General features: G+C 41.5%; 1 protein-coding gene and 1 long non-coding RNA gene across 2 annotated transcripts; one reads left to right on the top strand and one right to left on the bottom strand.

The window, feature by feature from the left end:
- Positions 1 to 405: 405 nt before the first annotated feature.
- LOC135324821 (stAR-related lipid transfer protein 4-like) lies at positions 406 to 7,135 on the bottom strand. Its single transcript, XM_064501787.1, has 6 exons — positions 6,669 to 7,135; positions 6,462 to 6,578; positions 4,596 to 4,645; positions 2,932 to 3,058; positions 1,553 to 1,667; positions 406 to 983 (listed from the first exon to the last, which is right to left on the bottom strand). The coding sequence occupies exons 2-6, from the start codon at positions 6,564 to 6,566 to the stop codon at positions 757 to 759; spliced, it is 624 nt and encodes a 207-aa protein (XP_064357857.1). The 5' UTR covers positions 6,567 to 6,578; positions 6,669 to 7,135; the 3' UTR covers positions 406 to 756.
- Positions 7,136 to 8,040: 905 nt separating this feature from the next.
- On the top strand, positions 8,041 to 15,222 carry LOC135324823 (uncharacterized). The gene is made up of 3 exons (XR_010386078.1): positions 8,041 to 8,229; positions 8,746 to 8,827; positions 15,128 to 15,222. It is a non-coding gene; the product is annotated as an uncharacterized LOC135324823 (long non-coding RNA).
- Positions 15,223 to 16,293: the final 1,071 nt, after the last annotated feature.

Raw genomic sequence — 16,293 nt, 5'->3', positions numbered from 1 at the left:
ACCTGACGACTTAAATGAGCTTTGCATCAGCTGTAAAGACATTTCATTATCTATGCACTGGGACTGTTGCATACAACAGTTAATTACATTACAGTTGCAACACGAAAGAAATGCCAATAATGAATACTTACTTTTGCTAACATAAGCAAATAGCTTTCTAATGAATAGTATCATTTAAAAACTCAGCTATAACACCCATAAGGTAAATCAAAGCAGACTGTTAAAACCCAGAATTATTACAGAGCAATAAACTAAAATGTACAGAAATTATATATGTGCCTGCACACACTACATAGCTCAAAAATCTAAAGTAAAGATAAAAAATTAGATTATAAAATAACATATTCAATGAGATGTTGCCTGCACAGTGACCTGCACCTGCTGAAAATTCTGAGCAGTCTCCACTCTCAGTACTGTTGGTGAGAGCTGACTTCATGCTGCATTTATCAAGCCCAGGCTTGCATCTTGTGTTATCCTCCCAGGAAGCAGAGGGTTTATATGTTCAGACCATACCTTGCACAGCTAGAGAGTGCTGAGCAGGAAACAAAATCTTGTGCTGTGAATTAGGAATGCGTGCAGTCCGGCTAGGTTTCCCATCAAAAAGTACTTGGTAAAGTTGTTTGGATCTCTCTACATAAAGCTTCAGGTATCATTCAGGAACAATGTTACTTGCCTCTGAACTGAGTAGCTAACCTATGCTAAACTATACAATGTAATTTGATTGCATGAAACGCATGGACTTCTAAATCGGTTTGACTACGTTTTCAGTGCCTTTTTGAGGTCAGCGTAGAAATTAGTCAGGGTACTAGCCATGGCAGTGTCTACTGCAGATTGTGGTAGCATCCCTCGCAGTTCAGTCTGAATATAACCTGTTAAAAGACTGTGGCGAGGGTAGTCCTTAAGTGGGACACAGAACCAACCACAAGGGTGATTGAATCCACGGACAAAATTAGGTCTCACTTCTCCATAGTCTAGGCTTACACCTATTGAGGAAAACAAAAAACAAAACAAACAAAAAAAGCAAATGAATTTGAGACAGATGAAAAATAAAGGCACAGTAAACTTAAAAAGTACAAGTTTCTGCTTGGGGCATTCAGTAGTAGTGGTAGACACGCAAGTTTTTGGGGGTACTTTCATGCATGAAAGTTGTCTATTCTTCATTCAAACTCCCTCACGGAAGAACAGAACTTGATAATCAAAACTTCTAACATTAAAAAGATATTCCTCTCATTTACTAGTAAATTGTTATTTCACCCGATCTGCTATACGAGCTGGAGCAGACCACTCAACTTGTCTCTACCACTCCTGTCCCACAGTTGGTGGAAATGGTACTTTAATACACAGGGATGGCTCATGAAAAAGCTGGTATTTGCACACTGCTTTAAATCTGTAAAATGTTCAAATATCTTTGAAATACTTCCTGGAAATCATCATGCAGTTTTGGAATGCTTAAGTAATAAAAGAAGTACAGAAATAAACTTAACTAGAATCATATCTTAAGCCAAGCAGCTGTTGCAAAATAAGAAATAAGCAGAGCTGAGTGGTGCCTTACCACATGTTAGAAGCCCATCTTCATAGTTTGTAGTGTAAGAGAAATCAACAAACTCTCTTGGTGCTATGATGTTCCAGAGCTGGCCCGCAGTGGTGTAGCGCATCACACAGCAGTTCTTGTTGAGTGACACAACGAAGAGGATAGGAAAATAAAGAGATCTAAGTACAATGAAAGGGAAATTTAAGCTTGTATGCAGCTAGTCTTTTCCACAAAGACCATCTCCTCCACTGACAGCCTCTGACCTCAAGTACACACTGTGCAGACAACTGCAGTGAGGTCTGAATGAAGGTGTCATTTTCCAATCTAAATGCTGGAAGTTTGTAAGGACTTGCAGTCTGCAACTGAGAGCTGCAGGAGCTGAGAATATCTGGCACCTTTAAACCACACTGACTAAAACTAGAGGACTGTTATTCAAGGACTGGGAACTAAAAGCTATGTGGCTTTTATGTGGCTTACCTACTACTTAGCAAGCCTGAAAGGCCCAGGAATAAACCCCAGAAGGCCACTCTCAGTACTAGGAGCCTCTGTAAAGCACTTATGATCCACAAAGTGGATAACAAAACAGAATGTAAACAAGTCTTCAGAAAGGCATTCTTAAGAGACATTTAGGGTTTCTGTAAATATTACTAAATCACAAAAATGTGTTTTTGTAAATAATTAGCAAAAAACCTTTGCCACATAATTCTTCCTTTAGAGCCAGAGCAAAAGATGATTAATCAGTGTTTAAGCCAGAAGCCCACAGGCTTCTGAAATTCTGTACTGAATGTCCCCAGTAACCAAAATAAAGCTACCAGCTGGCACATAATCAGCTTCAAACCTACCTTTCTTTTGCAAGTCCTGCCCCTCAGTATGAACTATTCTGGCTCCCAGCACAAAGCCCTGCTGCATAGTGAAGTCAGCCTTTTGGGAATAGGGAGAGGCTGTAGTTTCTGTAAAAGTACGTGTGGAATTTTAACACCTACAATTACGTACATTGTGGAACAGAAGAAAGCAAGTTGTATGAAAAATCTTTGGGACATAAAATACCACACTATAGTTCTCCCTGTATGCAAATTTTTTTCAGAGGGTACCAGAGCTCCCAGATCTGAGAGAATCATGACCTTCCTAGTTTTACTCCGCATTTCCTTATTTTCCTTAGTATCCTCATTTCTAGCATTGATGGAAAGCTGAGCTTCAGGCTTCAGAATAGAACTGTGAAGACAACCCCCTTCCACCTGAGCTTACCCACAACATGTATGCACAAAAATCACATGCACATGTAGAAAATATCTAATTCCTTAGGCTAACATCGTTATTTGTTGGAACAACTGCTCTGCTGCACTGTTGACTCACATAGACACCTATACACATTTTCTTTATGAATCTAAACAAATCTTTACCTCTTCAAATGTTTCTACAATGTCCATTGCAGTCATTAAGCTGTCCCAGTCTAGCCTATAAGGTCCAGGGCGAATATGATCCACTATTCTGTTAGTAACATCTTCCACCACTCCTTGAGCTTTGTAGCTAGAGAAACATAAGTTTATATTTAAAAGTAAGAAATTCTTTCCAAGCATGCTATTACTTTGCAACAGCATGCTTACTGTAATACCTTGCTACCTGGGGTTGTAATCGGCATACAATTCTATCAGAGGCAGTATGGAAAAAGACCTACTGGTGTATCTATTCCTTTCCACTGCAATAAATGGTATTCTGAGAAACTTTGTGCTTAAGCTGCAACTGTATTTCTCAAACTGCAAATTCTTTCCTCAGATTAAAATCATCATTGTTTATTTCTAAAACAGCTTGTCATTTTGCTGCTCTCTCATGGGAAGCAAGGGAGTCCTCCAGGGAAAACTGAAACTAAAAGCAAACAGAAAAGAGTGCAGGGATATGTGGGAAAAAGTTTCTTATTGTCTTGGTTTTACTACTGTTGTTTCTACTTTATGAAAATTCTAAGTTATGCTTTGGTGGCCTATTAGAATACCATAGAAGATAATTTGGTGTAAGTTATTAGACACTAGACTTTTTGCTTATTTCAGTTGCCTGGCCTCATGTTCCTAAAGAGGGAAAAATAGATCAGAATCATTATTTTCAAAACATTTCTTATTCATTACGCTGCTATTGTTAATAGCAGGTAATTATTCAGAAAACACATTCATTTATTCGCTCACATATTTCACCCACATTCATTCATAGTTACAGGGTTGGAGCAAAAGTAGTGAGGCCAACTCCAGCCGCATGCTCACAAGTGGAGGACCACACTAACAGGCCAGTGACTTCTAGGCAGGTGAAAGTCCCTCAAAAGATCCTCTATTTCATCAGGTGTATATACAACCCTGCAGGCTTCATCTGTAGATGCCCTCTTGGCTGTGGTTTAAGTTACAGAACCTGTTGTTGATACCAGTGTGCACTGATGGCCCTATACGGATTCACTAGACTTGGTGTCTAGGCATAACAGTTCTTGCAGATTCAGCAGGCCTTGTAGTCCCCAGAGTGTATCAGTCCTTGAGATACTTTCAAACACTACCTTTTCACAATATTTTTCCTTCCGTCAGCCTGCTCTTTTCTAGTCACTATTTCTCCATCTAAACCTACAGATAGCTATAGAACCCAATCTCAGAAAGTCACAATGGAAGGGCCTTTATGGCACACACTTTTCCCAGTTATGTGCTTGATGTCTTACTCTATTGTTGTTGCATAGTTGTTGTGACAGTACAAGTACTGTAAGAGGTGGGCTGTCACTCAATAACACCTGGGAGCTACGGAACCTGGACTTGATTCTGTGGTCTACAGATGATCTTTCTAAAACGTCTGGGAATATGATGTTGCCAGCTTAAGCCAATGGGAGTTCTGCGGTATGTTCTATAGTGTTCACTTTTAGTTATTCCAGACAATATGCAAGACTAAAGCATTGAATTATAAAACTAAAAAGAAATGGTACAGGCCTTTGCACAGCAAAGAGGTACATTAGATGTTCCACCTAGCTTCTTCACATCCTAAATTCTCTAAAGCACATTCGTGGAACCATAAAAGTATGTATGTGGTCTGAAGGCAAACTTACAGGTATCCACTGAATTCTTCTGATGGTTTACGCCACACAGTAGCATCTTTCTGAAAAAGAATGGAAGTTATGGTATTAACCATTATTCACAGACAATTCTAAGATGTCCAGAAAAATCACATTTTTCTGAAGAACAAAAGACTTTACCATTAACTATGGTATATCCTAAAGTGCTCACTGACCTAATATCTGGGCACTTTTGTATGTTTTTCTTAGGAACTGAAGCAGATGTTTCAGACATCTTTTACTAACAATCTTCCATTCTTTCCAAAAATCACTCAAGTGACTTTCTCAGTATCAAATTCTAGAAGCCTCTCCAAAAACAGCACTTGGCAGGCTAAGCCAGTTTACTAGGAATGCACAGAATATAATGGAATCACATTATTACACAAAGCCTTCCACATAAAAGATGACTGGAAAGTCATTGTCTGGACTCAGACAGGAAGACCACACAACTTACATTTGCACTTCTGTAACACATGACCAAGCACATGTGTGGCAGGAGGTGCTGACAGTGGCTGACAAGGAAGCTTAAGTCATCCCTCTCTCCTAGATGCCTGACTAGAAACATCCTGCCAGTAGTGGTCTATTCATTTTAGTTTGCCACAGGAAATAAAGAAATGGTATCCCTTGTTTTTATCTAACTATAAAATGGGACCTTGGTACAAAATCTGTGTATTTAGGTGTTATAAAAGTGCCCTCTGGGATTTTCTTTACTTGGTATCATAAATACATAAACACTAAGAACCAAACACCCTAAAGAACAGTAGTGTAAGAACTACATCCTGAACTGTTACATATATGGAGGGGGAAAGCATCTCCCCCCCCCCCCCCCAATAAAATCCTCCTCAAGAATCTTCGTTGCAGGTAGCTAAAAATCTGAAATTCTTTTACAGGGCAGAATACCAAAATGGAAGGAAGGAAGTCCAACGGGGACTTTACAGGAGTAAAATATGGGGATTAAGATGATCTGAACAGTGAGATTCAGGCAACTTTCTAAAGGAAAATAATGGTATGTGTACTCACAAATACAAGGCTCTTCAAAAGCATTGTAACAAAAGGGTAAAGATACAAATTTACTACACTAGTTCTATCACCTTACCACACTGAGATACAAAAGTCAAAATTCATTTCTACTTTCCATGCCAGACAGGACTAAAAAGTGTTCACTCGGGCTAGGAGTGAGGCATCTGGGAAGTTTATCTAGTCTGATGGAGTGGGACTTGCAAATGTCAAGCAGCTAAGAAGAAGGGCATGACAAACTGCTTGGGGAAAGCAGGGACTGCCTTCTATTTTCATGGGAAGAAACTTCTGATAATGTGGGGGCTCTGATACACTGCTGTAGCTTGAAGCCAATAGAAATATATGAAGAGATGTGAGAGAGAGAACTGAGGATGATCTCACTTTTTAAGAACAGGACGTCAGAGGCTGGAGCATGAAGGGTTCAGGCATTACAGACAAATTAGATTCCAGAGGTTGTCAGACCCTACCTGAAGGTTGTGGTTGAATCGTTAGAAAATACAAGTGAGCATCTCGCAACATTGCTAGCACTAATAGCATTTCAAATTTTGCTTCAAAGAAATCCCATCACCCTACATAGGTAGGATCCCACTGTGAGACACTTTTCTGAAAATTGTTATGAAGAATGACAGAGCATGTCTGCAAAGGGAAGAAAAACTCTATTACCTAAATCTGTACTATCCTAGAATGGTTGTTTCACAGAGCCTCTCACCTGAAAGTCCCATAAGAATTTGCCAAATGTTTGACACTGGTAGTACATGGCATAATTTTTCCCCTAAGTGACCTACCACTTGCTTGACACAACAAATCGTGTCACAGGCAAGAAACTCCACCTAGATCACTTACAGTTTTCTTAGCAATCCGCCATTCGCTGTCTCCGATGCTGTGGTACTGAACCAGAGTGTTCTGCAGTTTTGTAGCCAGGGGTGCTGAATCTGGCAGGAGATCCATTTTCTCCCCCTCCTGCGTTAGAAAAAAAAAAGAAAGAAATCAAAACAGGACACTAAATTAAATACAAGCATTACTCATTTAAACCCGCTGATATCCACTCACTTTGAGCAGAGAAGGTGGAAATTATCAGTCTCAAAGCGAACTCCCCCAGCCCGACGCTTTGCTCTGGGCGAGAGACGCAGGCGGGGCGAGGCAACCGGCAGGACCTGCCTGTCGGCAGCCACCCGGCGCGGCGCAGGCAGCGGGCCAACGTCCCAACGGCCGCCCCCAACGGCCGCCCCCGCGGCGCTCGCGCCTGGCGTTCCGCGGCCGTTGGAAGCGCACGCCGAGCCCCGTGCTGCCGCTCTGGCCCCGGCCCCCGCACTCACCTGCGGCCGCGACCCTCCCCCTCCTCCCCCCGGCAGCGGGGCTGCCGCCCTGCCCGGCCGCTAACGGCCGATGCCGACAGCCAATAAGGGCGCAGCCGGCTTCGCGGCGCAGCCAATGGCGGAGCAGCCGCTGCCGGTGGTTTGCAGCTCTACAGCCTCGGCAGAGTGCGAAGTTCGGATGGGGTGGGCCAGCAGGGTGTGGCCCTACCGGCTAATCCCCGCCCACGCTCGGCGCCATCTGGTATCACGCGAACTTTCGACTGGTCACCGGCGTGTCGTCACTGGGAGGGGAAGGAGGGCGCCTTCCCATTCGCTGTTGCTGGGGAGCCTGGCGGTGTGATTGGGCGCGGGGAGTGGAGTGATCGGCGAAGGGCGGGGTTAAGCGCCGCCCGGCGTGCGGCGCGAGCCCGACTGTTGGCGGCGGCGGGCCGCGACGGTTGCTGCGCGGCTGTGGCGCGCGCGGCCACCCGCGCAGCGCGGCCTGCCGGCGCTGCCAGGGCAGCGGGACGAGGCCAGACAGCAGCAGGCCGTGCCGGTGCGTCTGTGGTGACCGACCGTTACTATCGCACCACGTGATAGCACACCAAACCTCTGTCAGCGGGGGTGGGGGTCACTCCGAGCCTCATTTTCTCCAGCCTGCCGTGTTAATGTAACTTTACGGTTTACTTAGTGTTGCAGAATAGGCGACACTGGTGCTTTTCAGTTGAGGCGTTGTGCATGCTCCCCTGCCTACACTGGCCGTTCAGCTGGGGCCTGTCCTGCTAGTTCAGATGTGGGCAAGAGTGGTGAAGACCTTCGTCCCTATCTCAGTGCCTCCCAGGTTCCAGTCAGCCATGACTGTCACGGTGTCAGAAATTGAAAACAAAACGTCTGTCTAGCTGTGATGGATTTCGGACAGTGCAGAGCCCAGCACCCGGTGTAAATAGCACGTTGCAGTGAGAAAACCAGAGACGCACCATTACTTTTGATCAGCAGTGCTTTCCCTGTGGTTCGACATACTTTTGAGAAATAACTGATGCTTTGTTTTGCTCTGTAGAGCAGTAAGCAGACCAGATTCTCCTTGCATAATAAGGCTGCGCCTGAGCTCAGCTCAGGACTGAAACAAACTGCAAAGCATAGGTAACTGGTTGTTTCCTGTCTCCCTCGCTGCAGAATTGCACTGTTCCCTGGTCTTCACCCACCTCAGTCCAACAGAATCGCATTTGGCAACTCCCAAGCAAAAAGTCCAAACTCCTCTTGGAAGGGAAGTAAAAAGAAAAGGGACAAGAAGTAACAGTAAAAAAATACAGTAAAAGGTATGGGGACAGCAGCTTTTCTTTGTGTGATAACTGCTTGTTCATCTTGGCCAGTGCTAGCTTCCAAAATGAATGATTTAAACATGTTTGTAATGTTCTCAATATGCTGCTTTACACCAGCCTTTTTGGGCTGTCCCTAGCTCCCCTTCCTCACCAGTGCTCTGTAGTATTCTTTCTGTGGAATACGATCTGTGTAAAACAAGCATAGCAGATGCTCTGATAAAGATCAGTTCACATCTTTCAGTCATTTTTCCTTAAATGAAAATTGGTTTCTCGGGAAAGACTGTGTTTGTTAGGACAGCTAAAGTGAAAATGTCTTGTGTGCAATCCTTGAAATTTTACAGTACAGAATTGGAAGAGTAGTTTTGAGACTAAATCTTAGCAACATTGCTAAGATTCAGTTTATTTATTTCACTGCTCTGCCTCCAGACTCTGGTCTGTTGTCTTTCTGTCAGTAATAAAGTGTATATTAGACCAGCTCCTAGGCTATTCTCTCCACTCTTCTTTGGCTTGCAGCACTCTTCAAAGTCCTGTGTCTTCTGGCCTTTGAAAATGACTTTCTTTCCTGGTGATCTGTTACTTAGTTTAACCTTCCAAGGTAAGCTTGGTTTTTTTGTTTGTTTGTTTGCTTGCTTTTTTAACTTTTAGAGGAAGTAAGACTTTGTTTTCTGAAGGTGGGAAGTTACTGGATTTCATTTGAAAATGATGACTTTTGAAGAAAACCTTACTGGTAAACCTTATTTGTGTCATTTTTTCATGGACTGGAAGGATTATAATGGAAAGCTGCCTGATCTCTTGAAAGCTGCTCTCATACAGCTAGGTTCTGCAATTCTGGAATAAGTCTTCTATACAGCTCTGGATACTCTAGATTCTGATACTCAGTATTCGTTGTATAGGTATGGGCTGACTGGGTGCTCTCAGGGCTTACCGACTAGTATTTATTTCATCAGCATGAGACTTTTATATCTTCTAGTGCTCCCTGCTGTGCAACAAAGTGTCAGTGAAGCACCTGAGGTAACTGGCATGTAAGCGCTTCCATATACATTTCCTGGGCTATATTCCTTCATTAGCTGCAGCAGTACCAACAGTGGCTGGGACATGAGCCAATGTGAGGAAATACTATGATCTTGCTTCTTCCTCCTGACCTCCGTGCACATCTGCAGCAGGTGTTATGGAAATTAGACTTGTCGGCCACCATAACAGGGCCCGACCCTAGGTTCCCACAGAAAAGTTCAGAGCCAAATCAAAGCAAATTAAATAATTAAATTTTAATGACACACGTGCAGTAGTTACAGCTCAAGGTGGGTGCCTCTGAAGAGGGACCCTGAACAAAGAAACCCCTGGGCAATTATAACTTGCCAGTCTAAGCTCTCCACCCCTCACGCGGTAGTTTGGACCAATAGTAATATTTAGGTCTGGGGTCTCCTGCTCCTTATTGGGTCTCATCACTGTCCCTAGGTAGGCTGTTTATCTTTACTGGTGCGGTTTCTGCTGACAGATGTGTTTTGATTCCTCGGGTCCCGCCCTTGTCTCTCAAGGCTAAAAACAAAGAGGTGTTGTTCCAGCAATTAGCACTGCCCCAGCAGTGACAGTAGGTGTTATCTCCCAAGGTCCTGACGAAGGGGATATAATCCAGACCCCAAGATAGTCCAGACCCCCCTAATTAACACTGTTTCAGCAGCGAGAGGAGGCTTTGTTCCCCAGGGTCCTGGTGCCCAAGTAGGCCTTATTTCAAAGCCTTGACATCCTCCCTTTCGGAGTGTGAAGCACAGGAATGCAAACTGCTTGTAACTCCCTTATCATTCCAGTTTGAACCAGCTCTCAGGCCCCTTTTCTTACTGAACTAGGTAAAAGTTCATTATTTTATCTAAGTGCGGCCTAAGGCTTCAACAAATTTAGCTACTCATGCTAAGCAAGTTTTATATAAGTTGTGCTAAGCAGCTACCTCTAGACAGTTTCAGCTCAATATTCTTTAACAGCAGGTACTTCTGAACCACTGCCAAATTGCACCAGGGCCTCATCACCCCAGGAGTATGTGGTATTGCTGTAGAAGGATGTCTGTTCCTGTTGTTATACAGCACCTTGCACAGGGAAATTTTGATGATAGTGCTGAGTAGGATCCTTGGACACTGTTAAAAGTCCCAAAATAGCTCTGTTCCCCAGCATGAAAATAACTTGATAAATCAGATTTATCCTGAAAGATGCCATGGTTCTCTTGATTAAGTTTAATTGTTATCTTAAAGTGCTTGATATTTCATCCTAGAAATAATTTTTTATGCAAAAGTATAAGCCTAGCTACTGGCATTTAATTTTAGCTAAGCTGTGCCTAGGAATGGGATGATCACTGAAAGTGTACCTCTGTGGAATGTGTTACAGAGTAGAAAGAAGGGCATCATGGGTGGCTTTCAAACGCAAGGAGCTGTACACACCTAACCCCAATGTTTTGCGAGGGTGTTGGAAGTAAAAAAAAATAGTACAGTTTACCAAACATAGTGGACCAAATTCTGCTTTTGTAACAGAGGGTATAAAATTATTTATATTTAGTGGGCTTATTCCTATATGTCACTTAGAAGGCTGGCTCCAGTCCCGAACAGCGCTAAAGTATTTTACTGGATCAAAGCCAGAACTCCAGCTGTTGGAAGGCTGAGAACAACAAGCACATTGTTGCCTCATTAAACTGATTCTGACCAGTATATTTGTCTTAAATTTGAATGCCTCCAAATCAACTGGTGCTGTTTTCAGATAGAAAACTAACAGTCCGCCCTTACTGATATATTTAATAGTCTCAAACTTATATGCATTTTGAACCTGCACACAGAGAAAACTAAAAAAGTCATTGAGTAAGCCTTTTCTGTTAAATAGGCACTTTAAAACACATTTTGTCCTCCTGAGGCTGCTCCTTGCCTGTTGAGCTAGCTTGTTTATACAGAGATATAGTATCTCCCTTCATAATTAAAATTAATGGAACTCCTTAGAATCAAAACCTGAGATGTGGCAATAGAAAGGCCAATCCAAGATCAGGCTTCCTGCTCCCCCCCTGCTTTATACCAGCAATAAATAGCTACAGATAATTCAAAAGGTTGGGTTTTTTTGTTTTTTTTGTTTTTTTCTAATTTGCTGTTTCATTAGGAGCTTTCTGCTTCATACAAGCATTGAGTAAGACTTCCACAATCACGGGTGTCAGAAAATTCACATACAGAAGTCTGAAAATCTAATGGTGCCTGGCATGCTTTATTCTTTTGGGCATCTGCATTCCTTTTGGCTGATGGCTTGACAAAAGCAGGTTATACAACTTTTGAGAAGGAAAATGAAACTGAAGGACTATATATATGCTTAACAATTTTTGGCAAAAGGCAGCAATTTCATACTGAATTATTAAACTATTTTCTGGTCAATAGACTGCAATATATCAGCACAGGATGATTACCAAAGTAGTGCAATACATTTTTTAGCTATTCTGAGCCAGAGTCTTTTTTAGTCATCATGCAGCTTTGAAAGCTAGCTGCACTGCTTATGTCAATGTGTGCTATAGTACAATTCAGTTTGAGATATCACTAATGAATTTTACTTCTCTCAGATTAGTATTTCTGCAGGATATTAATTTAAAGAGTGGTATGATTGGTTGATTGATTGATTGAGCTGTTCCTAGACCAGTGCTCAATTTGATGGTCATGAACATTGTATTTTTCCATTAATCTGTTTATTGTGCTCAGTGTTACTAGGACATTAGTCTCAAACCTACAAATACCTACTTGTGTGAATGGTTGCCTTAATCTCAAGGAAGGTACTTACTAATGTGAGCAAGGTTTAAAACCTTGGTTTTTTACAAATGCACTACTTTTAACTGTAGAAGATAGAAAACACTCGACATATGTCAAGGAATAGCAGGAGCTGAGCCTTTGCCCAAACACCAAGCTTCACAGAAAGATTCAGACTATCTAGACCAGGACCTTCTGTCTCCCACATAACACACAGATTTTATAACCCTTTAAAACTGTTCTTTTCTACAGGAACATCCAGCAGTTATTTTTCCCCTGTAGTTGACTTCTAAGACACTATTTCACCTCTAACCACCTGATTTTCATTCTCTGTCAGGGAAATATCAATATTCAGGTTTGTAAGTCAGCTGTAAGTAGAAGAACAGTTGAAAGTTGAACTTCTAGAAGAAGCTGCTTTGGAAAACCAAGGTCTTGAACTATCCTGGGCTGGTCATTCTGCCTTTACACAGCTGCATTGATATTTAAATAAAAGCAGGGTTTTGTTGAAACTCACTGCCAACTCATCCAAAATGATATGGCCCACAAAATTTCTCTCTAAATAATAAGCCAGCTGAAGTGTTTTGCCCTTAACCACTCCTGTTGTTTCCACAGTCTTACTAGCATAGCATTTCATCTGGCCAGAAAACTACTGGACAACTCCAACTTGTCTTGGAACATCAGCCAGCAAAATCTTGGCTCTTAAGTGTTTATTTCTTGCTGACAACATGCACAAATATTATTCACCACTAACTGTCAAATGAACCACTAAATCCAACTGACTGTAAGTCCCTGCTAGAAGGCCTTCTCTAATCCAAGATGAACAAAATGTTTATTCCAGAGAAGTATGTCACGAGCACGAAGGAAACAAAGAACTTTGTTTTTCTGTCAAACAGGCAGCTCAGTCAGTGGAGCTGTTCTAAATAGCCAGTTAGCTAGTGATTCTTGCAATACTGTTAAAAAATAAGCTGTAACAAAAAAACTCTATAGAAAACCTCCAATATTCCTCATGTCTGACCTTCAACCAGCTCCTAAACTTCTTATTAGTCTGAGTTCAGGTAAATGTGTAGTGTGCTGCTTCTCCGTCAGAGGGTAATGGAAAGCAAGTCTTTGTTTATTTTCTTCTAGTTCGCCCACATATAACTGTGGAAGTGACATTAGGATTTCACGTTTGTTTGCCTAATAGCACTGAATCAGCTGTATTAAATCAGACATCTCAACCATTGCTTGTAAATGCAAAATAAATCTGAAAGGCTGAGACTGGCTTCTTACCACTCATACACGTTCAGAAATACAGCTTTCCAGAGGGGCAGAAGCATAGCTAAAAAGCTTGCGTGTTTCACTGGCATAGTACTGCTAGCATTTGGCTCTGCCCTAATGAATGAGCCCGCTGGAATTCAGCTCGCTTCTGACATAATCACTTTAAAACTAGTATATTTAAGTAAGAAGTATGAATGAAGTAAGGTAATCACTGCCTGACTGAGACCCGAGTCAAAGGGAACAGTCTCTGGAAGGCAGACTGGTACATCACCTCTGTGGTGAGATCTGGACTGTTAGACTCAACTCCTTTGTATTGGATCAAGTTGTTTGAGGAACTTGCTGGGTCCTAAGGTTCACACAGCTGCAAGCTGCATTGCTGTGAAGGGGGTGGTGTTTGGTTTGGAGCACGAGTTAGGCTAAATAATATTAAAAGAGCAATCTCTTCACAAGCCAGCATTTGTATCTCTTTTTTAAGTGTGTTTTGTGGTTAAGCCACAAGATGGCAGAAAAGCAAAATAAATATTTTTTTGCTGAGGCAGCAGCAGTTGAAAGAAATATCTAGAAAGGAGTATGATAGAGAAGGGAGCTAATTTCCCTCATTAAAATGTTATTAAAGCCTTATAAAGTTTTGGTGTCTGTGGATAGACTTTTAAATAATATTATCTAACTGTGACTTGTGCTAAATCCTAGTACAATACCTTCCTTCAATCTGGTGCTTGGGGATGAGAACAAATGCTGTCTATTCTTTTGCTATAGACTGTAAGGAAACAACTAGCCCTAATTATTTCCTCTTTGGAGCACATTGGAATATGGAATAAGTCTCCTTGTATCAAGAAGATTTTCCTGAATGATAGTTAATCCTTGGTTTATATATTTTAGTAATATACAGTCTTAACTTTGCAGTTGCAGAAAATCTAACTTCACTTTATTCTCAAAGTTGACTGCAGAACCAGTTAGGAGATTCAAATGCTGACTTGGTTCAGAAAGTGTCTTGATTTGAAGAATAAAAGGTAGAGGTTTCTTAAAATTATCTTTGTTCTTTATCTGCCTGCATCATCAAGTATTAAGAATCTGCCATAAATCTTTGCTAGGAGAGAATTTCAAATGATTTCTATTCCTCTCCTGCCTGGTCCTGTCAGTGCAATCTAGATAGATTGACTGGCTTTTAAAGCATCCTATCTCCTTTTTCAAAAGCAATGGTCACAACTGCATCACTGGAGTAATACAAGTAATAATAGTGTATAGTAACAGTGTAAAGTAATAATATCAGTAATAGCAGTGTAAATGGAGTCTTACTATCAGTTGTCAATTGCTTGAATAGTCCTGTCTCACAAACCCTGTAAATGTCCCTCTTGTAGTGCTGACTGTAACCTGAGAAGGCACTGTCTGGCATAGTAGTAAATAATATTCAGGGTTTTTTCAGCATTCTGTCCAGTGTAGCAAGTGAGTAAAAGACTCACATCCAATGACATACATCGTTTTAAATCTCTCTGACCTTAGTTGGTTTCTTTGATAGAACCCCCACCCACACCTCCCTCAAAAAAAATCCAGCTTGTTGTAGTAGTGGATCTTCATATTTGTACACTTTCTGAAGTGCCAGACAGTGTTCTGAATCTGATATAATATTTCCCTTCTCAACAGACCCAATCATCTTGTCTCAGTGAACCAGGAGCCCCCTCACTTAACAAATCTTTATAAATAGTATTTCTTATCTCCAAAATGTTGTTGACCATATCTTGGCCAGGCTTCAGTGACACACTCAGGGTTATCTTTAGTTTTGTCTGTTTGTGATCTTATTACCTCTTCATTCTGTCCCTAATGTACTCATTTGCTGCTGCCTCCCCAGCTGTTTGCTTTCTAACAGGGACACCTTTTATTTCTAGGACAGGCTGCCTTGGTGATGTGCCAGTGGCAGACACTTCCTTACTGAGACCGTCAAGAAGTGCATCATTCTGCAGGTGCAATAGCTATATCTTGGCCATGGATCAGAAACACAGATAGTGTACCATGAGGTAGCGGACAGAAGAACTTTATCCCATACAGGAGACGAGTAGCAGTTTGTGGATTAGCAGCTTAATTTAAATAATTGTGGTCAGCCTGAACATAGTTGCCCCGTTAATAAAGGGAAAAAAACATAGCTGAAAAAAATCTTCTCCATATTGTTAACTCATGTTTCTATGTACAACACACTTGTTTATGTATGTGAGAACAACTGATCCCATGTTTTCTGCTACTGAGAAGTTGTTTCATGGTAAGTGTACCAGTTTTGATTCCTTCCAGACTCAGGTTGCTACTCTAAAGCAATCTCTTCGTGTAAAGCAGTCACTTCATAGTCTGTTCTCTGGATTGTCCATACTTATAGCAGTGTCTGGGCGTAATATCAGCAAGGCATAACTATTGGATGTGTGCCTGTACTAACTCATTATCTTGGTCATGTTGAGGAATTCCTAGTTTGCTGTAGATAGAAACTTGTTAATGAATAATGAAAGTAACTTCTTAGTGTTTAGTGTCTTAAAATCCATCAGGACTGAGGCAAGTGTTCCCAGAAAAGAAAACAGTGTTGCCCAGGTCACAGCCAGGAGATAAAATTCAGATTTAGAAAAGCAAATCGTTTTCCATGGCAGAAAACAAAAATGGAAAGGTGAGATCAGAGTTCTTTGAAAGGCAGATGTTGAACCAAAGGGTAGACTCTATACTGCATATTAAGATGCCATGGATGTTAGACCTTGAGAGAACTTAAGGCATTAATTAGCATTCTCTGTTTAGAAAGCTAAGAATTTTTCCTAGAAATATGTTATGCTGAAAGTTTTCAGGAATATATGTTTTCTGGAAATGTATTACATTGAAAGTTTCTTGTCAACTAACCTGAGATTTCCAAATTTGGGATTTTTGTGGTAACACCTTGTTTTGTAATTTTTGTAATTGTGTTGTCAAAATCTTTGTCTCTGTCTTGTTTCCTTATTTCCCCTTCCACCCAAAAGCAGAGAACAGGTTTAAGGGAGCCAGCTGGTACAGCTGCACAGTGCCAGAGCTGAACACGCAGTCACTG

The sequence above is a fragment of the Dromaius novaehollandiae genome, chromosome Z (assembly GCF_036370855.1).
Source record: "Dromaius novaehollandiae isolate bDroNov1 chromosome Z, bDroNov1.hap1, whole genome shotgun sequence".
Taxonomy (NCBI): domain Eukaryota; kingdom Metazoa; phylum Chordata; class Aves; order Casuariiformes; family Dromaiidae; genus Dromaius; species Dromaius novaehollandiae.
Note: the sequence above shows the minus strand (reverse complement) of the source record. Positions and strands in the feature narration are given on the sequence as shown.